Source organism: Bolinopsis microptera, chromosome 12 (assembly GCF_026151205.1).
Source record: "Bolinopsis microptera isolate Bmic1 chromosome 12, MBARI_Bmic_1.0, whole genome shotgun sequence".
Taxonomy (NCBI): domain Eukaryota; kingdom Metazoa; phylum Ctenophora; class Tentaculata; order Lobata; family Bolinopsidae; genus Bolinopsis; species Bolinopsis microptera.
Genome location: NC_087083.1, coordinates 5,657,582 through 5,685,517, shown reverse-complemented (window position 1 = coordinate 5,685,517; position 27,936 = coordinate 5,657,582). Strand labels below are relative to the sequence as shown.

At 36.3% G+C, this 27,936-nt stretch overlaps 3 protein-coding genes across 5 annotated transcripts in view; all 3 read left to right on the top strand.

The window, feature by feature from the left end:
• Positions 1 to 27,936, top strand: part of LOC134824618 (calcineurin subunit B type 1-like) — a 132,166-nt gene that overhangs the window by 82,848 nt on the left and 21,382 nt on the right. The window contains exons 2-6 of the mRNA XM_063836547.1: positions 9,231 to 9,255; positions 9,465 to 9,510; positions 10,452 to 10,628; positions 10,845 to 10,907; positions 11,269 to 11,330. Coding sequence (XP_063692617.1) covers positions 9,253 to 9,255; positions 9,465 to 9,510; positions 10,452 to 10,628; positions 10,845 to 10,907; positions 11,269 to 11,330 — 351 coding nt within the window. The 5' untranslated portion in view covers positions 9,231 to 9,252. The remainder of the gene's footprint in view (positions 1 to 9,230; positions 9,256 to 9,464; positions 9,511 to 10,451; positions 10,629 to 10,844; positions 10,908 to 11,268; positions 11,331 to 27,936) is intronic.
• Positions 2,937 to 27,936, top strand: part of LOC134824617 (uncharacterized) — an 80,648-nt gene continuing 55,648 nt past the window's right edge. For 2 of the 3 annotated variants that reach the window (XM_063836544.1, XM_063836546.1), the window contains exon 1: positions 2,937 to 2,963. The gene's annotated coding sequence lies outside the window, so the exon portion shown is untranslated. Of the gene's footprint in view, positions 2,964 to 11,232; positions 11,239 to 27,936 lie in introns of those variants that run through there. The other variant, XM_063836545.1, reaches the window with a different exon arrangement.
• Positions 2,971 to 5,153, top strand: LOC134824615 (uncharacterized). The gene is made up of 2 exons (XM_063836542.1): positions 2,971 to 3,216; positions 3,472 to 5,153. Exons 1-2 carry the CDS (start codon positions 3,049 to 3,051, stop codon positions 4,450 to 4,452), a joined length of 1,149 nt encoding a protein of 382 aa, XP_063692612.1. The 5' UTR covers positions 2,971 to 3,048; the 3' UTR covers positions 4,453 to 5,153.

Here is a 27,936-nt window from a genome sequence, read left to right as displayed (position 1 = left end):
TTTAAAATTTGTTGTACATTACTTTGCATTGTACAATTGTTGGTTTTTTTGTTTTTGAGAATGTAAGCTTTTTCTCAATACCCAATTTGTCAAAAATTTTTGGGATAATTAATGAAATTTGCCATAGCGCCAAAGTTAATGACTCGCGAATTTTGTATGAAGCGTAAAAGTCGCGTAATTTTACGAAATTCTTTGATTTTCGTTAAAATATTCCAAACGTTCAATATCATTTTATATTAATTGACGGATGTTACTCGTCTAAATTCTTCCAATTAGCGCGCTGCATTCTTTTCGAAATGCTTACCTGGGGACCCCAGGCTATTATGTTCATAAATTGCTCTAACCCGAGCCCTCTCGCTTGCAGTAGCGCGCGAAACAAGCGCGTCACGCAGTACGCGTAGACACGTGGCTATGTGAAACACATGGCTATGTGAATTCATAAACATACCGAATAAAGATTCGGCAGAATGACAGGCTGAGCGCCGCCCAGTAACGAAATGCCCAAAGCAATAGTGCTACGAAGGTTTGGCCCACCAGTGTATTTAACGCCAATTTAACGAAGGGTTAGATCGTGGTTGCAGGAAACATTATTCGATGTGCGGCGCAGCCCAGTAGTGCATCGCGCTACAATTTAAAGTGGAATAGATCAACATGTAATGGGCTCATTATAGTGGCGCCTGATTTTTTTCAGATTCACTCCACAAAACGAACATCGTCAAAAATTTGTTTGTTGTCAAAGATCACGGCTGTGGAATATTCACAGCCCTGATAATCAATAATGTAGGAATTTAACAAGGTATGATCGTCATCTTCTTACAGTGTTCGATGTCTGTTGGCATTCTCTGAATCAGGCAGTAGTCCCATTACTTTAGTATTGCTGTACAACTACTACAAATGTAATAGTTATTAAAAGAGTTTGATTTAAAAGTCACTGCATATGGTTGTGCTGTTAAAAATTTCGATTTATATATATATATACAGGGTGGGCCAAAAGTCAGTACCCATACGTTGGCCTTTATAGCTCAGTCACTGAGTGCCCAATTTAAATACTTCTTTCTGATATGACTTAGTACCACCACTGGTTCGAGGAATTTGTCAACTCGAAAAATATTCGCGTTCATTTTTTTCAAATGGAGGTTCATTTTCACATTTATTTGATAGTTTGGATAGTCGGATCAAGCTAAATGTTATTGAATTGTGTTTGGCCATTCGAGTTACGTTTGTCCTGAAAGAATTAGAACTGTAGCTTCTCAGATGACCGAGATATGAAGCATAACGAGTTTATTCATAACATGTGATCAGGTGATTGGTTTACCTAATCACGTGATAAGGTGCCCCCGTTAACTACCCCGTTAAACATTATGGGAATTGTTAAGGGTGCCCAATTAAGGTGTCGTGTCACGGTGTCACATAATCACCCAGTCAATATTGTTAACGAGATACAGAAAATGGTTGATAACTTCGTCATTTCTAATCCGTTTTGCCTCATGTTTTCAGATCATATGCAACATTTGATAATCTACCGTCTCTGAAAAAATTAGGCGTTCAGCATGTTCAGAGAAAACAATATAGGTGTTTTAATATTGAATGGGCGTGGTCTAAAATATTCGAATTTTCAAATTTTGACGACGGAATCCTCGAACCAGTAAGTACAGTATGCCATCTGCAGAGCAACAGCTCTCAAATATAAAACACGGCGGAGCTATTAAGGCCAACGTATGGGTACTGACTTTTGGCCCACCCTGTATATATATAAATATATATATGAAGTACAATTAATGAAACCGAAAAGAATATTTTCATCGTTATATAAAGGCAAACCATCCCATTTTAAAATTATAAATTTAACTATAGACCAATATCCCTTTACTTTTTGTATTGTTTATCAATGATATTCCTCTTGGCCTTTCGGATAATACTGATACTATCCTTGGTCCTTTACTTTTTGTATTGTTTATCAATGATATTCCTCTTGGCCTTTGTATGCCGATGATACAAAAATCTGGCGTAAAATACATTCATCTTCTGATAATACTAATTTGCAAATGGGTATAGACTATCTCTCTGACTGGGCACTAAGAAACAAAATGCGATTCCATCCAGCAAAATGTAAAGTGCTTATTGTTTCAGTAAAACCATCTTTATCTCCTCCATTCGCATATAATCTTGATGGCTCTCCTCATGTGTATGTAGAGTTAGAAAAAGATCTTGGAGTCGATGTTACTCCTAAGCTAAGTTGGAATAGTCAGAGCGACAGAATTTATACTAAGGCCTGCCAACAACTTGGTATGGTCAGAAGAAATGGCCATATTGTCATTGATCAGAAACGTCGCTGGGCGCTTTACCTCTCCCTGGTTCGTAGCCAATTCGAAAATTGCTCCATAATCTGGCGCCCTTGTAATAAATCACTTAGTGATAAATTAGAAAGTCTCCAAAAGAGAGCTATTAAATGGATTCTGTCTGAAGAGGGCCGCAGTTATCCACCTGAGCAATATGTCAAAAAGTGCAACCTTGTCGTCATTCTCCCTTTGTCTCAAAAGTTTGACTTGAATGATCTTATTTTTTTCCATAAAGTTCTGAACAATTTAATTCCTGTATCGCTGCCTCACTATCTCTCTTTATATCAGGGGACTTCTCGACTAAGACGTTGCCACCTCGACAGTCAGTCTATTGTGTCATCAATTTTACCTAAGTTAAGTCAGAATTCACACACCTTATGTACCTCAAATAGCCCACTGGCAAAATAATTTTTCTACACAACTCATATACTGTGGAATGGACTCCCTTTACAGGTAAGACAGATTGTGTCTACTAGTCTTTTCAAAGCTGAGGTCACTAAGTATCTATGGAAATGTTTGTTGGACAGTGAAACAACAGCCTAGCCTAGTCTCTTTGCTCCCCATATTATTATGGTTTTAAAGTTTTAATACTTTCAACACTACTATATAACAAATAATTTGAGGACCCCTAAACTGCCACTTACTCAAATTTTGTCACTACCCCCGTGACTACAGTTTAAGACCTGCTCCCCAACAGGATCTTCTTGTGATGCCCCCAAAGATAGATCATATGGAAATTAAAGTGGCCGGGTCGGTGTCTTCGAATTATGTACCATTACAGGATAATGACAATGTATTAAAAGATCCTCGACAGCTTGAGGAAAATGGCACTTGTTCAAACTGTGCAGTTGAAAAAGCCCAAGTTAAAGATGAAACGGTATGTTGTATCAATTGTAAAAAGTTGTTTCATGCCCTCTGTGTGGCTCCTGTTTCAAATGACTCAAATAGTGCTAGGCCCAAGTCTAAGTCAATGCCCAATAATCCCTGTACCAAGTCTTTCTACACAGCTTTTGTACAAAACAGTTCGAACAAAAGTAAAGAACAACATATGGGAAACTTTCTCTTTATGTGTGATCCTTGCTTTACACATCATCAAGTGAAGCAGACTAGCACAACTAATGATCATGTTCAGGTACTTGACAACAGAGTAACACACTTAGCTAGTGATGTCACAGAGATTAAGAAATTATTGGAGAATGTAATTGCTGGGAAATCTATTAACCATTCCCCTGTTGATAATCTCATCTCGACAGCCAAAGCACAGTGTACCTTGAAACCAGCTACTGATCAGGGTGAGAACGTGTGGCTCGATGAAATAAGAACAAAATCCTTGCTGGTTGTTACAAAAGGTGCTAATGTTCCATGTAAAGATCTAGAAAAGACAGTGGTTGATAATGGAATCCAGGTTCATAAGCAATATGTTGATAGTAATGGTGATCAAGTACTCATATTACCAACCCAAGCTTCACGAGATAATCTGAAGACAGAGCTGATATCATCAGGTATAGCTGCTAATCAACTGAAAGAACCAAAGCAAAGATATCCCACTATCTCAGTTGTTGGTCTACCTAAGGATTTTAGTAGAGATCACAAAGAAGAGATAAGGAACACCATCCTGAAGCAAAATCCTTACATTTCTCACTGCCTCAAAGCAGACTCTTCACTGTTTGATGTTCTGTCTGTGAAACCTCTCCGTGCAAACCAAAATATCAAACAAGCCATCATAAGGTTGAGTGATAATATTAGAATTGCTATACGAGATAATAATAACAGGTTGTTCTTCGGTTTACTGTCTTGCCAAGTGTATGACCAACTTTACATAAAGAGATGTAACAAGTGTCAAGGCTTTGGTCACTATTCTAAGACTTGTAAAAACGAAGTGTATTGTGGTTTCTGCGCCGCCCCTGGACATGAAACTCAACAATGTGATAATAAGGACAACAATTCAGAGGAGAAAAATGATCTAATGCCCACATACTGTTGTATCAACTGCAAAAAGTCTGGCTCACCTGATGATTTATGTAAACATGCTGCATTTTCTACTGAGTGTCCTTCTTACCGGGTTCAGCAAGAGAAACTTAAAGCCTCCCTATCTTATTATTCAAAAAACTAGTTTCCTCCAAACCAAAGAAATTGCATCAACTTCGATATATGATCTGGAATGCTAGAAGTCTTAATAATAAGTGTGACGACATTATGTGCTTACTTCAAGATCATGATGTAGACGTTGCTATTGTAACTGAAACATGGTTATCTGACCAAGCCAATACTACAACAGCAGTTATAAAATCATATGGCTACAGTATTGTTCATGATTTCAGAGCAAACAACAGAGGTGGTGGCACTGCTCTGATTTACAACATGGCATTACATTTCTCTGTTGTTAATTTGAAAGTTCCGAACCTGACAACCTTTGAATTCATCGCTGGATCTATAAAGTGCACTCCTGACATGAAGATCCTTGTCCTATGCATCTATCGAACTGGCCCTGTCTCAAAGAAGTTCTTTGAGGAACTTGATGACTTATTGGGTTCTGCAAGTCTGAAAAGTGACTATATAATAATTGGAGGAGATTTCAATATTCACACAGAGTCAATTACTGTAAACTCAACTGAACTGCTGCAGACCACCTCATCTTATGGTTTCAAGCAACTTATTGAAAATCCGACCCACATGAGTGGAGGAACTATTGACCTGCTCTTTGACCAGAGTAACTTGATTGAAACGTCTACAATTGAAATCCTGAAAAACTGTACCCTGAGTGATCACTTCCCCATCATATTTGCCACCAAGAAGTTTCAAACTAACCTCAAAGCTCCTAAAACAACCAATACTAGACAGCTTAAAACCGTGGATTGTGATCAGTTGGCGATTGATTTACTGATGTGTTCCTCTGACTATGAATTGGCAGACTGCTTTGTTGAATCTTGTGAACAATTTTTCCAATGCATTGGTAGTGTCCTCGATGAACATGCACCTTTGGTCCAAAAGACTATAAGCTTTGTTCCCCATGCTCCCTGGTTTGATTCTGAGTACAAAGATCAAAGGAAACTTAGAAGGAAAGCCGAGAGAACTAAACATAAAAGTGAGGAGAACAGGATACTCTTTGAAGAGATCCGAGATGAAACAACAAACATGGCTAATCTTAAAAAACAACAGTATTATAAAGGTTTACTTGACAAAAATCAACATGATGTTAAAGCTATATATAGCATTGTCAATCGTGAGCTTGACAGACATCAGAATACTCCTCTCCCAGAATCAGAAGATGTTTCAAAACTTTGCAGTGATTTTAATCACTATTTCAATGAAAAGATCAAGAACATTAGGAAAGATTTCCCCAGCATAGAAGATTTTGATGTTGATAAACACATTATGAATCAACAGAACAATTCCAACTGTGAAGGTCAGTTATATGAATTCGAACCATGCACAGAGGATGAGCTGTCTGAAATAATCAAAGAAAGTGGAATCAAGTGTGCACCATCTGATTTTCTTCCAACAACTGTCCTCAAAGACAATATCACAAGTTTCATTCCTGTCTTGTGCAAACTGGTGAACCAGTCTCTAGCTAAGGGCACATTCGACGGTTTGAAGACTGCTGACATTATTCCTACCATCAAGGACCACAAACTTGATCCAAATGACTTCAAGAGCTATCGACCTATATCTAACCTCTCTTTTCTGGGTAAACTCATTGAGAGAGTTGTGCTGAAAAGGTTAAATGAACATCTGGCTAAAAATGATCTCAATGTTCCACAGCAATCTGCCTATAAGAAGTTCCATTCTACTGAGACCATCTTGTTAAAAGTAACAAATGACCTACTGCTGGCATGTGATAGCAAATCCTCCACTGTTCTCATGATGCTCGATTTATCTGCAGCCTTTGACACAGTGGAACACAGAAAATTACTCAAAATTCTTTCTGAAGAGATCCATATCGGAGGTACTGCTCTTAAATGGTTCAAGAGTTTCCTGGTAGGCCGCACTCAAAGAACCAGAATAGGCTCTTCTACTAGTGATACGATCATTCTAGAATTTGGTGTACCTCAAGGTTCTGTGTTAGGACCGGTGCTATTCAACATATACATCAGATCTCTGTATAGGACCATCGAGAAAACTGGATTCAATGTGCAAGGATATGCAGATGACCACCAGGTATATAAAACTTTCAAACCTTGTGATCAGGTAAATGTTCTGGGCATCCAAATTGTGAATTGCGCTAGGACCATACAGCGCTGGATGGTTGAATATTGCCTTCAACTTAATCCTGGAAAAACACAAATACTTATCATCGCCTCACCTCAAGTTCTAAACCAGGTCAGTATAGGGGGAGTTAAGCTATCAAATGATACCTGTATCAGATTTGTCAGCACAACAAAGAACCTTGGTGTTCAAATTGACCATCATCTTACTTTTGAGCCTCAAATCATGTCCCTCAAAAAGCATTGTTTCAGACTCCTTAGGAATGTAATAAGGAGAAAATATCTCTTTAGTAAAGCTCAGCTCAAGCTTATAATTAACAGCATCATTGTCTGCAAATTGGACTACTGCAATGCTCTTTATTATGGAATTAGTGACAACCTCATCCACCAACTCCAACTCGTTCAGAATGCAGCTGCTAAAGCTATAGTAGGACTATATAAATATGATCATCTAGGAGACACTCTGAAAGACCTTCATTGGCTGCCTATTAGTTACAGAATTCAATATAAGTTATTGCTTCTTGTCTATAAATGTCTTAATGGTATGGGACCAGATTATTTAAGTGATATGTTTAAATATGCCAATTATAATCATCTTATCTATTTGACTGAACCAAGAGTATATTCACAGTATGGAGAAAGATCGTTTCAGAAGGTTGGCCCTAAATTATGGAATGAGCTGCCTCTTGAAATTAAGAATTGCATGTCACTGGAATCTTTTAAAGTGTATCTGAAAACGTTTCTTTTTAAACGTGCTTTTGATATTAATTAATTTACTACTTTTTCAACGTTTCTACTGTTAAGTGCATACCCTTAACCTTGTAATTTAGTGTATCAAGTCTTTACAATTTTCTATGGTTTGGAACCTAAATGTGGATTGCTTTTCAGGTTTTCTTGTATCCTGACTTGTTTTCGTGGCACACCTGTGCATTTTAAGTTGTTGTGCCACTATAATCTATAAGTTTAAATTATTATTATTATTATTATTATTTTTGTTTTATTAATTCTTTTATCTACCTTCCTATACTTTCAACATCATATCACACTTCACCCGCACACCTTCTCACACATTAATGACCATATCAGACCTGTATCTAATGTATCTGGAATTTTACGTATTGAAATACCAATTTTGACTATATATCCACAGTTATTCACCATGGATTTGTTTGTTATTAAATAGTTTTTCATAAATTTTTGGATTTAGATTGATTTGATGTAATGGGTCCAAGTTACTGCGGACATAGTTCACTATGTGTTTACTGTGTTTGGGTGCCCATCATATTTTACAGATGGGGGCGATATTTTGAACGATTCTATTTTATATTCATCTATTGCTGTACTCTGTAAAATTTGAAAAGTATTTAATAATAAAAACTATGGTTTTTTACCCACTAATAAATGGAAAGTCCCTAGTAGGCCGGACGACCAGTGCTTGACACTGTTTACTAGGAATCGTCTTCAAATTGTTATGGGGAAAATTATTAGTTTATTTTTATATTATTGATTATACTTATTACAGATCTATCATGCTATTTGTTATTAAAATACTTGTAGCCTAAAGATAGGAATTACATTTATATTATCATAATGTTATTGCTAGTCCAAAAACAAGGGTGAAGCAGACTGAAATAGCAGTCACTGTGGTTAACCAGATGTGTCAGTCAAGCATCTGTAGTTTGGATAAAAAATGGAACACCCAAGTGAATTTCTCACTGGTGCAGTGACGTAACGTTGCCTGTTGCCCCCCCCCCCCCCCCCCCTAGCCTGTTGGCGCCCCCTCCCCTTAGGGTGCCTCTCCCTAAAATTGAACAAATTAGATGATTTTAGAGAATATATATCTTGTAAAATCTGTAAAAAAGTGTGTTTCTAGAGCATAACACACAGTTTTGCTAGTTGTCCCATATTCAAACGATGATTTGGTGCCCCCTAAGATGGATCCCGCCCCCCCCCCCCCCCCCCCCCACCCCATTTGGCAGTGTTTTACGGAATATAGAAAAATTGGAACTCTATATGTTCAGTTGACCAAAATACCAAGCGTAATGGGTTTGTTCATCATGTGGGACCAGGTGATTGGGTTGACACTAGATCAGCACTATGGGAATCATGCAGAAAGCCCAATTAGGGTCTTGTAGCAAACTATCACATGATTACTCAATCAATTTCGCTAACAAGATAAAAATATTGCTTGATAACTTCAAATCCGTTTTGCGCCATTTTCAAATTATGGCCACAGAATCCTCGATTGAGTAGTACAGGGTGTTTCAAAAGTCTTGCTGTGTTATAAGACCCAGAATACATAATGTACTGGCAAACTTTAAAGAACTGTGTCATTTAAAGGTTACAAAACCCAAGTTTCCTGTAGACTGAGATAATTAAGTTTGTGTCAGAAGCCTTGTCTCCAGTAATGTTGGTATTATTATTAAATCTAAAATAGCTAATAATTTAATAAATTATTAACAGGCCCCTTAACGTGGGCAATAATATACGCTTTATGATGTTGGTAAACAATAATTTGATGTGAATTGAATTTTAGAAACATTATAATACTAATTCATTTTTATCAAATTTCTTACCAAAATTTCTTTAATTGATATCACTATAATCAGTCTGTTATAATAGGTGTTATTATCTAACTATAAGAAAAATACAATATAACCTGGAATAAATTTCAATCTCCAACTAGGTAAACTGTATTGTCAGGAATAATGGTAAATATATCTAAAGCCTATTGGTTGATTTCTTATTGATCTTTTGATTAACTTTCAATCATGATTTTGTTCAAATGCTTCAGACTTTTTGAATTTATGAAATAGATAGTATATGTTATTTTCTTGTGGCAGGTACTGCAAATTTATTGACCAATAGTATTTATTTAAATCCTAAATTGTGAACAAATTGTCCAATTTTGTCTATTCAGGGAAACGAACACTCATTACCTCAAAACCTTGCCTTGACTACTCAGTGTGAGATATATTATCATATAATCTTTAACAATAACTGTTTTTTATTCTTACTGCATTACCCCAGTGACATAAAGTGAGGAATCTAAGAATCTAATTCCTAGCCATATTAATTTCCATAGCCACGCCGACTAATTTTTGTCAACAAAATTATTAAATCAACTTTAAAATAGTCGCTCTCGGTTGTTACACACTGTAACGCCGCGCACTGTACTTTAATTCTATATTTATCCGAGAAGATGTTCGAATCAAGCGCAAATGCCAGATTCCCAGCAGATTCCTAGTTCTTGCGCTTAACTTGCGTGTTACCAAATAATCCAAGATATTCCTGTCAGGATCCAAGATTTTCCTACTACCAGTATGGTAGTATGGACTGTTTGGTAGTATGGTAGTATGGTAGTTGCAGGAACGCGCGAAGATCTATATGTAAATATTACAAAAGAGTACATGGAATCGTAGCCTAGTCGGTTAAACCGTCGGTACTACATTAGCAGATCGCGAGTTCGAGACCCGGAAAGGAATTTTTCACAATCTTTTGGCAATTATGAATAACTATACTAATGAATTAATAACTATACTAATGAATAACTAAACCTCTGTAATATAACTAGCAAAGTAAAATGAAATCGTTATCCGGCCGCGGAGCGGCCGAAAAATTTATGGTAGTCGTTTTAAAAATATATGGTAGCCGTTTTTTCTTTCCAGACTGGATTCCTAGTCCCTTTTTAAATTTATGTCACTGGGTGCATTACATAATGGTTTAGTCAATCACAATATGCTGTCTTAAACTTAAAGTATCATGAAATATATTTCAATAATGATATGAGAGTACATACTACAAGGAAGATCAGAATTAGCTACAAATTATTGTTGCTTTTTCAGTTTTATCTGTATTAAATTGTAGCTTCAGGCATCATACCTTGACACAATCTATGATATCACAGTCAGTGAAGAAGAGTTGAGACGGTTAGGAAAGCGTTTTAAGAAGCTAGATATTGATAAGAACGGCACGATATCTATTGAGGAGTTTATGTCCCTACCTGAATTGCAGCAGAACCCGCTAGTACGCAGAGTCATTGACTTGTTTGATACTGATCGTAATGGTGAAATCGATTTTAAAGGTAAATATGATCATGATAATACTGTTAAATAAGTTGTTTAATTACAGTTATCAAATACTTTACTTTTTATTCTTTGCTCTGTTAAGTGGGGTTGTTCATAATTTCGCTAAATACCTAATAATGTTAATTTATTCGAAATTGTGTGTGGTATGATTTTCAAACTTTCAATTTTTTTCAACTGATCATGTTATCCCTAATGTTTATTTCTTCTTTCAGAATTTGTCCAAGGTTTATCTCAATTTACAGTGAAGGGTGCAGATAAGGAATCAAAGCTTAAATGTAAGTTTTCTCTCTTTTAGCCTCACCGTTGTCAGATAACATCAGCCTCTAACATGTGCACACTTCACATGATATCTGTTCACACATTTAATTGGTCGTTGTTGTAAAGCTGATGGCAACTTCACGGAGCAACACTTTGCTATATATTACTAGCTTGAAGTTGTGGTTTTCATGAAGTACAGCGTATATCAGGTTACAGCTAATGTGTTACATAAGTCAATATAGTCTAATACAATATGTGTTGCTGAGTCACCAGGTGTCCATATGGGACAATTAATTTGATATATTTTAAATTTTGATATCATTTAATTTAGCCTTTAAATAATTTGAGGCAGACGGAATTATTGGATTTTTATTTCAGTTGCATTTAAAGTATATGATATCGACCAAGATGGTTACATCAGCAACGGGGAATTATTCCAGGTATTTAATGAATTTTATATTTTATCTTTACGACTAGCCGATTTAAACAATAGAAATTATCCATCCGTTACAAGTAGGAAAGCAGTGGAAAATTAAAAACTATATTCGTCTGCAAATTTAAAATACAACAAAGAGGACAACTGATTAATATAGATTTTGGTTCTGAATTGTTTCGAAATATCAACATCTAATTGAACAGATATGAATCATAAGTTATAGTTAGAATAGCAAATTAATAGTATCAATCTAAAGTTGAAAATACACACAGTTCAAAAGATAAAATGTCCCTCTAATAACACAACATCATAATTATAATAATTACAGTAATTAATTACAATTATGGAGCAGGTCTATTTTCTACAGCAGATCTCCAGATATCTCAGAGACTAGTTCAGTGAATATCTCACTTCCCTGACTAGTAGCCTGATCCTCATTACACTTTACAGTGTCTCTCTGTGTTATCATGTTACCTGTATAACAGTCCAGTCCCACCAGCCCGGGTGTGTTGTAGTTATATGCTGTGTTGTAAGTTGGTATTGTTGTAGTGTTGTTGGTTGGTATTGTTGTTGTGTTGTTGGTCGGTATTGTTGTAGTGTTGTTGGTCGGTAGTGTTGTAGTGTTGTTGCAGTTGGTTGGTAGTGTTGCTGTGCTGTACAATGCTGTACTGTAGTTATTCACTGTGGTGTGTTGCCATTAGTGGGTCATTACACTAAAGTTACTGCTTCATAAATCATAATGGAGTAAAAGTGTAAAACCTGGAATTACAGGTTCAAGGTTAACCTAATATTAATAGATTTTAATTATTCAAATTGATGTAGAAAGTGAAACTTAAACGCTAAGGTGTGTCTTTCTGCTTCCAATATGTACGTTGAGCAACTATCTACAATATACATATATCATAGTATATAATACTAATTACTAATAGTAACAGCGTTTTGGAGTCATTAGTAGCCTATTACCCAGTAAGTAGTTTTCACTGTCTGAGCTAAAGAGGGAAAAGTTAACTACGTTTCAAAACGCTTTATGTTAAGCAATTATCCAGCCTTTGTACACTCACTACCCTCTGGAAAACCTATTTTTATGAAAGTGCACGTAGTTACTATATATGATGTAACCACTTCCTGCTACCATGTTATATAGAGTTTAATTGAGTCTCATTTCTTGGATCTAATTGAAATACACTTATTGAATGAAATGGTTATCAAATTGTTCATAATACACATTCATATCACAATTGTCTCATATTTGTATCAAGTCCCTTCTAAGTCGTTCTTATTCCTTTAGAGAGTCTTTAGTCGTGAGAAAACTCTTGAGCAGTGACATATCATAAACGTCGTAAGCCATCCCTCCCTAGGGATTATAATAATATTAAGATATGACCATCTTATAAAATCAAACCGGTATATGGCCCCCAGAATATAGGTCGTTTTTTGAGCACTTAGAAACAGGTGTTAAAACTACTTCTAAGCATGTTTAGGGCTGTAAATATGTACATAATAACCCTTTAAATGTTTCTTGGGTAGTTGAAAATAATTATTAGGTTTTTAAGTGTACTTTTTTTTCACCTGTAAAAATACCATTTTTTAACAGGGCCCCCAGAATATAGGTCCAAACATCTGTTCCTAAGTTGTTCTAAAATTGTCACAGACAGTTATATGCAGTCAGAATATGTTGCTGAGACTGTATTGATGATGCCAATGGCTCCAGATACTAAATTGAAATGGTTTAGAGTATACTTAATAGCAAAAAATCAAAAACTACGGCCCCCAGAATATAGGTATGCAAAAATCGTCCTCAAATACTCCACCTTCATACATTTTGATGATGCCATCTCTTCAGCATATGTTCTTTAACTGTTTCTCATCACTACCCCACATTCCTTAATGCTCAGGGTGACAGAGAAAATGCAGAATCTTGGTCGCTATTTTTTTTTTAAAACCTATATTCTGGGGGCCATATACCCGTAATGAGTAAAATCTTTAATTTTACTAGTTAAAAAGCTTTCATGCACTCATTTAGTAGGGATCTTAACTAAATACTTAAATAAGATTGAAGGAGTGTCCCTAGATATGATTGAGGGGGCTGTTTTTATCTGTATCAATACAATGTGCACCTCAATGACTGTAAATCAGACATTTTTGGCCGCCAAATTTTTTTAAAGGCCTAACTCAAAATTCTGTCCCAAAACTTAAGGTCATGAGACAATTCTACGTTGATTCTGAAAATTTCATGTGAAAATATTGGAACCCTATTGAGTTCTATTGTTTTGAGCGAAGTCAGTTTGAGATATGGGCGATTTTGTTCATTTTTTGCGATTATTTGAACACAGAATCCACAGTTAGGTAGATATTGAGCTGATAATCATAGAGAATGTGTAATATATGCTTACCTTCCATATAAAGTTGGTTTCATTCAAAAATATTGATATTTGACCAATTTATGGACCAAAATCGATCAAATTTGGTGCGTATGCCCAAATATGGGCATATGGTTTTTGTTTTTATCCCATAACTCGGCCAATTTTTATCCAATTTTGATAAAACTTGATATGTGGGTTCAGGAGACTAGTAGCTACAAGTAGAGCATCCCAAAGCATGGTTTTGGGCATGTTCAGGGTTTTTGACCAACCTATATTCTGGGGGTCGTATAGACCTATATTCTGGGGGCCCGTAAAATTGTGGTGGCCATAACTTTTTTCCAAATTGTCAGTTTGCAGATGTCTCGATGAAAAGATAGCTTAAAATAATACTTATACTCATACCAGTAGTCTTAATGGCATGTGTTGGACAGATTTTTGTCATGACAATTTTTCGCCATATTTACCCCTCTAGAAAATGACAACATCGTTTAAATCTTTCGCTGTCATGACCAAATATACCAAAATACCTCATGTAGGTCCAAAATTTTTATCCAGAAACATTAGTTACATGTTTTACTCCAACATAGCAGTAACAGATCCCATTAGTATCGCTTATCTTGGTTAGAACTGTATCCACTAACATGACCTATATTTTGGGGGCCACCTATATTCTGGGGGCCATATACCCGTATATCATAAAATATCAGTCAAGTCATATTTTCAAATTTCATTACCGTCATTATCTATCCAGGTGTTTTACTTTTTAAAAGAGAAAAGGGGGAGTGTTGATTTGATAATATAACTTGACTGATATTTTATGATATATGTTTTATATTTCGGTTTGATTTTATAAGATGGTCATATCTTAATATTATTATAATCCCTAGGGAGGGATGGCTTACGACGTTTATGATATGTCACTCTTCAAGAGTTTTCTCACGACTAAAGACTCTCTAAAGGAATATTGAAATAAATTTTCGTGCACATACAGAATGAATGGTTAATAATTTAATATATATGTAGACCAAGGTCTGTGCACGGGATGCTTCCTGGAAGAATCCAGTTCTTTTAGCGGGGCACCCTACCTAAAGCCAAATTGAGATATAATAATCATATTCCTAAGAAATAATCAGAAATCGAATACCAATCAAATAATATGATATATATGAGTAGTAACCATATTTACTATGCAAAATGCCCCAACCACATAGTGTAAATTTATATAGAATTCAAATTCCATATCATCATTAAACCTCAATACCTAGTCAATATAATAGCCCAAGCAAAATTAAATAACTTCTTATATACCTTACTGTCATACTACAAATTAATTAAACATTTGAATAAGAACGACTTAGAAGGGACTTGATACAAATATGAGACAATTGTGATATGAATGTGTATTATGAACAATTTGATAACCATTTCATTCAATAAGTGTATTTCAATTAGATCCAAGAAATGAGACTCAATTAAACTCTATATAACATAGTATACCTGACACCTGTATAGTGTATACTGACCATTGGTTAGACTGCCCCTCCCCCCCCCCCTCTATATTGTACCATGGCTGGTTGTGTTTATTATGATATTTTCATAATTCCCTGAACGTAACATCAAACGATCCTTAAAGTTGTGCTTATCCAACGGTAGTCAAAAGAAATTATGCTGCGTATCTACGACTACTCAACTATTACGATAGGATAAATAATTAAATGTATTCAATTGAGACTTACAACGGTTGACACATGTACATTGTACATGTGTGACGGTAAAAACAAGTAAAGTGTACAGATTCTAACACAGGGGTACATTCTTACAGTAAAATGCACATTTTTACAGTAAAATGCACATTTTTACTGTGAAATTCATGAATAACAGTAGATCCAATTTTTTGTTAGGAGATTAATTGGAAAATGAAGTTGATACGATAGATTTTTAACAACGTGTGTTACTAGATTTCAGGGTTGAAGACTTTCATTCCTATAACTTTAATGTATATTAGATTATTAAACTTAAAATACTTTGTAGTCAAACTCAGAACACTTCATGAGCTAAATAACAGCCTTTTTTCATCACTACATGAAAAAAAGGGTTTTATTGGAAAGTTCTGGAAGGATTGCAGAAAACGTTAAATGTTTTAAGCGTCTACATAGTTCAATATATTAGATTACAAAACTTACACAACTTTAGTTTTCTAATCTAATTTAATTTCAACTACAAGTTTCCAGAACCTGCCTCTTGACGTTATTTATACCTCCTATTTTATGTAAGAATATCTCTATCTGTCTAACTGTGTCGTCATTTCCTTCTCTACCCGCCAACCACACAAAACATTTCCTTGTGTTTATGTAGCAGGACATCATGGAGTATTTTAGTGCTTTCAGCTCTTTTACAATCTTCCGCTTGTCAGATGATAATCTCAGGCCTATCCCTATACCGAGGCCTCCGTTACTGTATTCTGAAACATTTGATTTGTTAAGTATAAAACTGTGAAAATTCGTGTTAAAGCCGTCAGTTCTTAACTGAATGAGTTGAAAATAACAAGTTTTGTTGGTATATTAGCTTGTTTATTACTTATAGTTACCTGTATATTATCCTAAATGTAGCCTGTAGCCTGTATAATATTACCTCTAATTAATGTAGCATGTATATTATTACCTGTATATTTAGCGTGTATAGTGTATAATGTAGATTACCTGTATATTTAGCGTGTATAGTGTATAGTGTATAGTGTATAATGTAGAATGTATATTACCTGTATATTTAGCGTGTGTGTTACAACTGATACTCCACACAAACAAGAAGACAGCATCAGTAGCACCCCATAACACCCTGTCAGTAGCACCCCATAACACTCTGTCTGTTGTGGAGATCTTAACTTCTCCACTCTCTGTCAAACAACCTAGTGTATTATTATGGTTATTTAAGGTATAATTAATATTAATTAATATTAATTATTATTTTAGGTTATTTAAGGTATGATGGTTCAAAATGGTTGAAAATAATATACAGGTTTAAATTAAAATTAAAAGTTTGTTGTTTTAAGCGCATAGTCCACTAACCGTTAGGACACCTTTCAAACATGTCTCTAATCAGCCACGGAGTGGGTGGAATTTCAGGTATTTCCCTCCCGTTAACACAATCGCTCAGCACGAAACTGTCTGCAGCAAAGAAGTCATGGAATCTACTGGGGTTGTTGTTCACGTGACCCTGAAATCCACTGGTGGTGTTAATCACGTCACTGTGAAATCTATTGCTGTTTTTAATCATGTGACCATCGGTAACAGATGTTTCTGATATCTCTTTCACGCCAACATTCGCTGCAAATGAGACCCTCCTGTCTCGCTCCTTATCTCGCTCCTTATCTCGCTCCTTATCTCGCTCCTTATCTTCAGCTCTTCTGTTAGATGGGGGTATGGATATAGTGAACAAGTTGTAGTCCGTCTGAAACTGAATCTCTGTTACACAGTTACCAGGAGTAACTATCTTGGTTGTGTTGTAGGTTTCAACTGCTGACAGTGTCCTATCTCTGTCTCCTAAGTTGGTAAAGTGGTGTAACATTAGTTGTAGAGACAGGACCAGTTTTTTTACAATTTTACTACATTTTCTGGAGGAACAAACTGTCCACCTGTAACAAGAGCTGCTCTACGGATTATCGTATTAATAACAATGGCCTTGCATTCAACCTGTTACAATGGTGTATTTACCTGAAACTATGGTGTGTTCACTTCTCACAGACTCTAAGTCCTGTATTGAAGGTGATTTTAGTGGGGTGTCGTCCAGAACTGTGTATTGTGTAGCTTTCCCGAATGTGTCTGAGTGAATATTAATTAGTTAATTAGATAATTAGATAATTATTAAATCAGCTAGTTATTATTGAGTGATTGGGCAGTTGTTTAGAAGGAAATAAAGTCGGAGGCAGTCGTTTTGAAACACAGTATCTTAAATCATTGACCTACAACAGTGCATACTTAGATTTAGAATTAGGCTAAACTCCAAAGCTCCAAAGGTGGTATAATAAAAAACATACTTTTAAAAATATGTAAACTAGAACTGAAAGGAATGATCTCAATAAGCAGTTCCTACTACACTTGGTGTGTTTCATGCTAACCTACAGCCTGCTGTACCACTGCCATACTCTCTGTACACTGTCTGTGAAGATTCCTGAACTGTGTGACCATTCCTCCCAGATCTGAGTCCGGTACAAACTTGGAACAGAGGGTGATAGCTGTGTTGCAGTGGTATTTAGCCGCAGCGAACTGTCCTTTTTGTGTGCTGATTCTGGGAAAATGTTTGGGTGTGAGGGTCGTTAAATGTTTAAATTCGAATTTGTTACATCACTTTCATGATTGCCGAGCTACTTTCGTGATTACATTCGCTTTCGTGATAACGGTCAATTTCACTTTCTTTTGTACACTTTCACAAACCTGGCTAACTGAAAGTAGCCCAGCGCTCTCAACACAGAGCTCCTGCTATTTCTAACTATTCCCGTCAGGGCAACCTCCACTCTCTCCAGACTTCTTATCATCTCATCACGTGATCTTATCACCCTATCACGTGACCTTATTGTCATATCACGTGATCTTACGTTTGCTGAGGATTTCTTCATTCTCTTCTTCACGTTAGCCTTAAAGTGGGACATGATAAGATGTTATCATGATATCCGGTAGCTAACTGGTTGATTTTCAGGTCGGTGTTCTGTTCTATTCCCTACTTAAAATTTTCAGATTTTCGTCGAAGCGTTCATTGTTCGTGGTCTCTTTGAAACGAGAGGTGCTTGAAATATCTATTACAAGTATATATTACAAGTATCTATTACAAGTATCTATTACAAGTATCTATATTAATTATTAACCTGATGGTTGTTTAAACCCTCGGCCTCTTCCATCAGTTCCACAGCAGTTTCATAGCTTGCCCGTAGTTGAAACTCCGAGTTGAGTTTAACTGTGGTTTTCTCAACTTGATCTCTATATTGAGGGTTGATAGATGTTGATACTGATGTTGATACTGATGTTGATATTGATGTTGATATGTGGTTGAACTGGTGTGGAAGGTCTATGAGGAGGTCGGATACTACCTTCAATTCGTTCTCTGCATCACGTAGACTCAGTCTATCTGTTAATGGGAAGTTTATTTGATCATGGCCACAAAGTGCCAGACATAGTTTCCTGAATATTAATAAGGTTTGGGGTTTTTCTAGAGATTCACTTACAAATTACTCACCTATAAATGATTCTGCGAGGGTAAGGCTAGCCTGTATTCTCTCCCAGCAACCCATAATCTCGCCGGTTCTAGTTAACCTGAACATTAAATAATATTACTACGTTATTATTACATTATTATCAGCGAATTATTCAAATTTTAGTTAAATATCATGGTATTAGGCATTAGTGTAGTGTTTTAAATCAGATTAAATCCGCGTCTAGTAAATAATATTTGTGTATAATAACACAATTAACAATCTGAAGGTCGCATTATATGACTTGGGGATTGTTCAAATTGTACAGAGAAATCTCTATACCGGGCCTCTCGGGGGAAATGAAAATAGATATGATAATGTAAATTTCTTGCACAAAACAACTTAATTAACTTAAAGTTTGTAGAAAGGAGGCACGGTATAGAGATACACGGAATATGGAGGTTTTACTGTATTAATACAGTAAAATTAAGAAAGCCAGATTTTCAGATTTTGGCGATTTTAGAACCTCCTCCGTAAGCTACTTTGCACAAATTATTGTTTAAAATTACACTATTGTTAATAACTTCTCCTAGGCCGACTTACTCAATATTATGTGAACGTCCCTTGTTTTAAAAAAATCATGTATGAGAATGAGAAGCCAGCTCAAAAACTAGATACAGTAAACACCACACCGGCCTGTTGAACTAAAACCATAAAACTGCCACCCAGTACATCTTGATAATTATATAATTAGATAATTGCTTCCCAATTTGAGTAACAGCTCAGTTTGGTTACAAATAATACATTAAGATATTACATGTGAGACAGTGTGGGGTTTTACACGTTTACACAAACTTGTTTTTTAGTCATGTGTTCCTATCAGAGGGTTGTTTTTTAGTCACGTGTTCCTATAAGCCAATCAGAGGGCTGTGTTTTAGTCACGTGTTCCTATAAGCCAATCAGAGGGCTGTGTTTTAGTCATGTGTTCCTATAAGTCAATCAGAGGGCTGTTTTTAAGTCACGTGTTCCTATAAGCCAATCAGAGGGCTGTGTTTTAGTCACGTGTTCCTATAAGCCAATCAGAGGGCTGTGTTTTAGTCACGTGTTCCTATAAGCCAATCAGAGGGCTGTGTTTTAGTCACGTGTTCCTATAAGCCAATCAGAGGTGTTATTTTGTCGGCAAAAAGTCTCTGTTTAAGCGAGTAGCGACATGAATTGTTATTGAAAGCACTGATTTAACCTTAAATGTTGGGGGTTTCTTAGGGTAGGGATAATTGCAAGACACTTAAATCTAATGTGACTGCAAATGGAACAATACCCCTGAAGCATTGAATACAAATATAAACATACTTTTTATTATTATTATATACCTGAGGTACACTAATTGTTCAAGTTGAGGAGTTAATGAACCTTAGGTGTATAATAATATTGATACGCAACCATAGTCCAAATATGGTGGATTTTGGACTATTCCACTATACTTATGTTTAAAAAATTTAAGATTTGGGCCGCTATAAATACCACACCCCCCCCCCCCCCCGCTAAGTTTATACTTCAACATCCACACGTGCAGCTATACCCTACCTTTCACTGTCAAGATAAACATCCACACGTGCAGCTGCGCGCTGCCCCACTTCTCTTAGCTGTGTCTTTATAACGTCACTAATACGTGTCTGTATCTTCTGCTTCGTATGTTCTATCTCTTTATGGTAGCTGTGGGATAGTGTGTGTTTGCGATATTCGTGATTGTTTTGAATTTTTATTTGGTTTCTTTGCAAGTCGTGAATTTCATTAAAATTGAAGTGCACAAAACAACGGAAATAAGAATGCATCTTGGGCCATGGAATTCGTGGTCGTCTACCAAAAATTCCCAGAAAAAATGTGATGAAAATATTTAAATAGGTTGATCCCATTCATTATGGATAAATTAGAGAGATGATGACGTTATTTCGATAATTTCTAGTTTAATATGTGCATTCCATGCTGCACCGGTCATTATGTCCACTAATGATCGCCATGAAATTATATATAATTTTGATAATAAGATATATTTTATGATTATGTGTTAGATCCTGATCTGTTAACGATAAATTAGAATCCAATATAATCCAATAAATCAATAAACGCCCATTCCGTCCACATCCGTCGAATTTCCATCTCACATTTGCAAAAATATGTAAGAGTGATTCTCCTGTCCGTACTGAGCCAATGAGTAAAACATATTATTTAATATGTTTACGGCATTATATTATCGAGGAAATAAAACCATTTACAACATAATATAATATGTTTGCGGTATATTATTGAATAAATAAAACTATTTACATCATATAATATTATAATATGTTTACAGTATATTATTGAATAAATAAAACCATTTACAACATAGTATAATATGTTTAAAGTATATTATTGAATAAATAAACCAGTTACAACACACAATATGTTTAAGTTGGTAGTGTGGTACCCATAATATTAAATAAAGAAAAACACCACACACACAATATGACGTTTAAGGTACATATATTTTCAAATTAATAAAACCATTTACGTACCACCCATATAAAACGTTTAAGACATATTGTTGAAGCTTATTGTATCCATGGTGAGAAACAGCATTACTTTCCAATCTCACTAAGAAATGGAAATGTGAGTTGAGCCAAAAGGACTTTTAATCACATAAACACACTATAAAGATGCACATTGCACATGTACATATTACACATATTTAATATACATATGGTGGACCTTGTTAACGAGCTGATGAGGTTGATTGCATCATCTGGACCTCCCTTTACTCTGATCTACTCCCGTATAATCTAATACTGTAATAATGTAATAGTGGATTTGGAGTTACCACACAGAGAGGCTACTTTTTGTGCTCCTTGATCAGTCAAGCTTAATGTAACGCGCTACATAGCATGAAATCAGATGACCCGAACTCACGTACCACGTGACCCAAACTCACGTACCACGTGACCCAAACTCACGTACCACGTGACCCAAACTCACGTACCTCGTGACCCACCTTTGTGAAAGTGAAGTGTTTGCTACCACAATATCGTAACTGTATAGCGACACATCTGACTGTAAGACAGACAGTGCTTTCTCTAGAAACTGTGTTGAGAGAGAGTACTGGAATAAGCTCCTGTAACACCTGAAATACATCACGTGACACACACTAGCCAATAAGACAGCTTCATTCTTGTCACGTGACACAACATAGCCACTGTCATACGCCGCCACACCGATAAATGTTTACACGCTGCGTGCAAATTTCGAAATTTTCAATTTGAATTCTTAATTGCCAGATCACTAGTGCACGTATGTACATCTCCAAAATTGAATTATCAAATTTAGAGAATTGCCCATCATAAATATATAGTATAGAAATTTATCACATATTTTATCTGCTAAATACTGGACTCAGTCTAGTTTCACGCTGCCGTTCTGCGCCGGTGCAGCATTACTATTATACGCCGCCAGTTGACGCAAAGTGGACCGGCGTGCACCCCTGACTGTGAAAGTAAGAAATGATAAAAACTTTAATATTTATATTATATATTATATTAAAGTTTAGTTTATAAACTAGAGTTTACCTGGAGATGAGAAGGAGCAGATGTAGGATATCATATCTAGTTAAAATAACGTTACACTGCTGTAAATCTGATAGTTTAGCTAGATACACGTGCGTTGCCGCTTTGTGTTCCCCACTCTTCGTGTACTCCAACCCTGTTAATAGCAGCCAATCATAGAGCTGTATTTAGTCACGTGATTCTAATGAATGATTCAGAGAGCTGTAGTTCAGATGTGTCAGAATCCAGATAGCTAAATCATAGTAGTTAACTTGATTCAAAGTTTGCGCAAATGTTCTCTGGTTAGCTATTTTGTGCCACGTTACAAAAATAAAACTCCCTGATTGGCTACTTTGTGCCACGTGATAAGAATATAGCTTTATGATTGGCTAGTTTGTGTCACGTGACAAGAATAAGGCTCCCTGATTGGCTAGTTTGTGTCACGTGACAAGAATAAAGCTCCCTGATTGGCTAGTTTGTGTCACGTAGATAAGACTAAAGCTCCCTGATTTGCTAGTTTGTGTCACGTGACAAGAATAAAGCTCCCTGATTGGCTAGTTTGTGTCACGTGACAAGAATAAAGCTCCCTGATTGGCTAGTTTGTGTCACGTGATAAGCTCAGTAATGGTACATCTACTTAAGCTGTTCTCTAACAGAACACTGTAATCTCTTGTAAGCGAGTGTAGGATCACTTAGTGGTGGCTATGAGATTAGATAATCACCATAATTTGTCATTCTGAATAAATGTGATTTTAATTCCATTCCGAGTCATGATGGTTTATTCAAGGAGGGAACGCAATTTGGCTATTTGATGAGCCGGGCCTATATTTATGAAGCGGTATGATTATTGGACTGGTGGTGGGGTCTGGATTCTGGATTATTGGAATGTAAGAGTGGACCTCTTGCAATGTTATTAGAGTTTGGAGGAGTTTTGTTCGCTAAAATTTGTAGAATTGTTCGAGGATCAGAAATATCATTTTCTGAGGCACTACAGAATAGCTTGGTTACATCTTCTTCATAGTCAACATTGTCATGACGTAATACAAACCACGTAACATTATACACCACGTGACACAAGACACACACCACGTTACATATCACACCACGTGACATATCACACACCACGTGACATATCACACCACGTGACATATCACACCACGTGACATGATACACCACGTGACATTATACACACCACGTGACATATCACACCACGTGACATGATACACCACGTGGTACTGACCTCTACTCAGAGTCTGAGCCAGGCCCCCTCCAGCTGTCTCCTCCAGATCCTCTACAGTTACTGTAGTGCTCTGCTCCTCCATGTTCCAGTTATCAAACCCTTCCCCCACTTCTAGCTTACCTGTAGTTCATTGATTGGTTAAGTAATTAGTTGATTAATTGATTATGTGGGAGAGTAATAGTTAATTCGAATTATTATATAGTAATCAAGCAATGATTCATATTACATTGACACCATAAATGTTATTTTCTATCGATTCTAACTGTGCAGAAATTCCCTCTAAGAACACCAGTTGTGACTAATGTGATTATTTACTGTTCTAGTGTTCTTACCTGATAGGTTATCTGATAGATTAGTAAGTCTGTCCAGACAATACTTTACTTTCTGACATAGCGGACCTGTAGTTGGTTGGTTTGTGTCACATGACTTAAATAAACCATTCCGATTGGTTGGTTTGTGTCACGTGACTTAAATAAACCATTCCGATTGGTTGGTTTGTGTCACATGACTTGAATTGACCAATCTAGAAGGTTTCTTTCAAGTGCTTTAAATTTTGATTGAATATTACACTGTTTGGAATCTGAATCTGAGGCAGTACATTGAAAAGTACCTTTCACACGTATTATACATATCACACTATCACACAAACTTATCACACATTATGCATCACACCTGATAATACAGTCAAGTGTTAACTCTTAATTATCTCTCTACTACTTGGTATGGTTGTCAATTGTCATGTATATTCATTATATTGGTACATTATAATTGAAACTATAGTCCAATTTATCGACATCAAATTAAAATAAACTGTCGTAGTAAACTATGGCTCAGATCATATCTCAAATTGGACATGTTACGTATACAATTTAGCAAGTAACAGTTTAGATCATGTCTCTAATTGGAAATGTGTCGTATTGAAATCAGGTCACAATTTCGGACAGATGTCGTTTTTTTCTGGTACCCTGATTCGGACAGATGTCGCTTTCGGACAGATGTCGCTGTCGGACAGGAGTCGTGTTACCGAAACTATAGTATTATATGTTAGTACTAGTGTAACCCGTGCCTACGCTATCGCAGTTGAAATGCAAAAGTAAAAACCCGCCTTTTATATTAGAAAACATTACATTTTCAGTAGTAAGAACGGTTCGAAATTATGAACTCGCTCTGTCCAAACACACCGCAATTTAATTCTGAGTGCCCCTCATATATATCTTATAGTAATATTTGATAGCCAATCTTGAAGTCCACTGCCAAATTACATAATTATAAGATTATATCGCAAATCTGTTGTGGGGGGAGAGAGAGCGGGAGTGGGAGAGAGAGAGAGTACGTGAGACGCTTTTGTATCACATTTGGGTCACAAAATGATCAATTAAACCACCTACCACCGGCGCGGCCGATTTAAAAATCCTTAATCATTTGATTTGGGCAGAGTTTTGTCCGCACTATACCGAAAAAACCAGCCCCGTAACTCTTACCGTTTTCTTGATTAAGCCGTTTGGAAATTACACGCGAACAGACAAACACACATCGTGAGATTATCAGTATAGATAATACAGTATAATGATAATGATAATAATACACGTAATATGCACTGTAACTTGTATACGTGATATAGTAGTAACTAGTAATTATACAGTATCATGTAAGTATGATGGTCGTGTGGTAAGCCACAGCACTATCATGGTCTTGTGACAGCGTTACGGTGCTTTTATCACATATTCAGATGGGTGTTGTGTGATTGTACGAATTCTTATCTACTCGATTCTATTCTATCTCGGTCAGATGGTTTGTGAAGAAAAAGAATATTATTCATTTGTACCGTATATTTTATATAATTAAAGTAAGTATTAGAATATATTTGTGTTTAAAATATATTTTAAAACCGTAACGTCTAGCCACTGCCAGCACCTTATGCTTGATTTATTTTCGTTTTGTGGAAATCGTGTAAAGCCACAGTCACATGATTTTCTGCCGCTAAAGCGCTTATGTTCACGTGTTCACGTGTTATTATATAATATTCTGAATTGGCACAGTCTCAGAAATTATCAGTAAAATTACCACAATATCTACGATATTGTAGTTGTGGATAAAAGTAGAAAGCACTCCGATTTTTGCAGCTCTCTTATAGGCTAATCTGTGTCACGTGCCGACCAGAGACAGTAGCTGTCAGATACTGATGCTAATAGTATTAATACTAGAAAGTACTGGAATTACTGTTATCTTTAGAAGAAGTCACAGTAAAAAAATCGCCAACCAGAAAATCCCAGACAAATTAATAACCGTTGAATTTCGGATTTTTATTCCAAAATTAGCCCTGCCTCAGTATACTCATAAGAGCTTAAGAGTAAGTGTGGAGACATATTTATGTTACACATAATTCTGGGGATCGGAATTTTCTTGATCCTAAAATATGGGGGTTTTATTTTGATAAAATCGTTACAATTTGGATAAAAATCATTCACCACTTGCACTTTTCACCATTTGAACCCCGTTTCACCCCCCCCCCCCCCCCCCCCCCCATTACTGACCTACAGTGACCGAATACAGACAGTCAGTAACGACTGTAGTGTCGCCCTTGTGTCTGTAGTAAAGTGTCTGCCAATTGTAAACACTTAGCAGCACGGCTCCTGTCGTCAAACCTGTAACAATGTCTAGTGTGATATTAGCTGTAATTTAGGGCGTGATTGTGAGTGATTATAGGAGATTATGACGCGTGATTAGCTGTAATGTTAGGTGTGAATATGTGTGATTAGGTGTGTGATTAGGTGTAATATTGAGTGTGATTAGGTTGATGGAGATACTCACGCCCTATTGCTATTGCTCAATTACTAAAATGTTGGTATTATGGGTTTAGACACGTAGTTAAATGTAGCATTGGGTAGCTTCGAACGTATATTATATATTTTGTGTCTTGAAGAGTTGAAGCTGATGTACTACATCAGCTTCAACTAGAGCGTAAAACGAATGCTTCCCGGAATCAGCACAATGAAGAGAACAAGATCCTGTTGGATTCTCAATTATTCATCACCCACCGGTACTCCCTACTGATGTAGGGTTAAGGACGTTATTAAATACCTGAATATTCGGGTTAAAAAATTTGTTAATTAATTCAATGGTAATTATCTGACTATATTATATTATAAAGCTATCGACGATATATATAATTATATTATATTATGTATATTAAATATATATCTGTTTACTGTTGCCATTTTGCTGACACCAAGAAATTAACTTTTACAAGACTATCCGCGAAAATCGCGAGAGATATCATAACTGTGAAACTTTTCCAGCTCAGTCGAATGCTTTTATGGCCTTTTGAGCATTATGAAAAAATAAAAATAGGCAAAGGAATAAAAACTTTAGGTCCCAAAATGTGGACCAACAAGTGGTGTACAAATAAATTAATCAGGAGGTGACCGGGACATGATTTCAGGCCTGACCGGGACTGGGACCGGGACCGGGATACAAAATGTGACTTGACCGGGACCGGGACTGAGATTCAAAGAGATTATCAATTTACCGGGACCGGGACCAGGACCGGGATGAAAAATGTGACTTGACCGGGACCGGGACCGGGATAGCTCAAAATTGCCAATCCCGGTACCGGGATTCCCGGTACCGGGAATTCCGGTCGATTACTGGTTAATTCATGATCATAATTTATTACTCAAAGACTCTGCAAACATCTCAGAGAAATATTACCACCATAAAGAACAAAGAGGGAGTATCCTGGACCCCGAAATCCACCACTTTTCTGTACTTTCAGAGGTACCAATGTGGCAGGAAACCAGGGCTCATGCTGCCGCTGAGCTAAAGCAGTAGAGGGGATGGCGGCTTCTCTAGGATCTAACACGTCCTGAAGCAGACCAACACTATGTCCCAACGCACTGGTGTTGGGATGTCTGCCCCCGGTGCCTGTCCGGGTCAATAAAGCAGTCAAGCATCATGTATGTTATGTTGAGCATTCTCAACCAACAAATGTGGGAACTCCCACGAAAAGACCAAAACAGATCTAAAGAGACACTTAACAACATTGGAAAAATAGACTTCAATTTGTTTATATAATTTAAAAAGCGTATATTATTGCCCACGTTAAGGGGCCTGTTAATAATTTAATAAATTATTAGCTATTTTAGATTTGATAATAATAATATTACTCAAACTTGTTTAGCAATTTTAAACATTGTTGTATTTGGCTCAGAGTATGTTTAAAGATGAAATTCACAATGAATAAAAGGAAA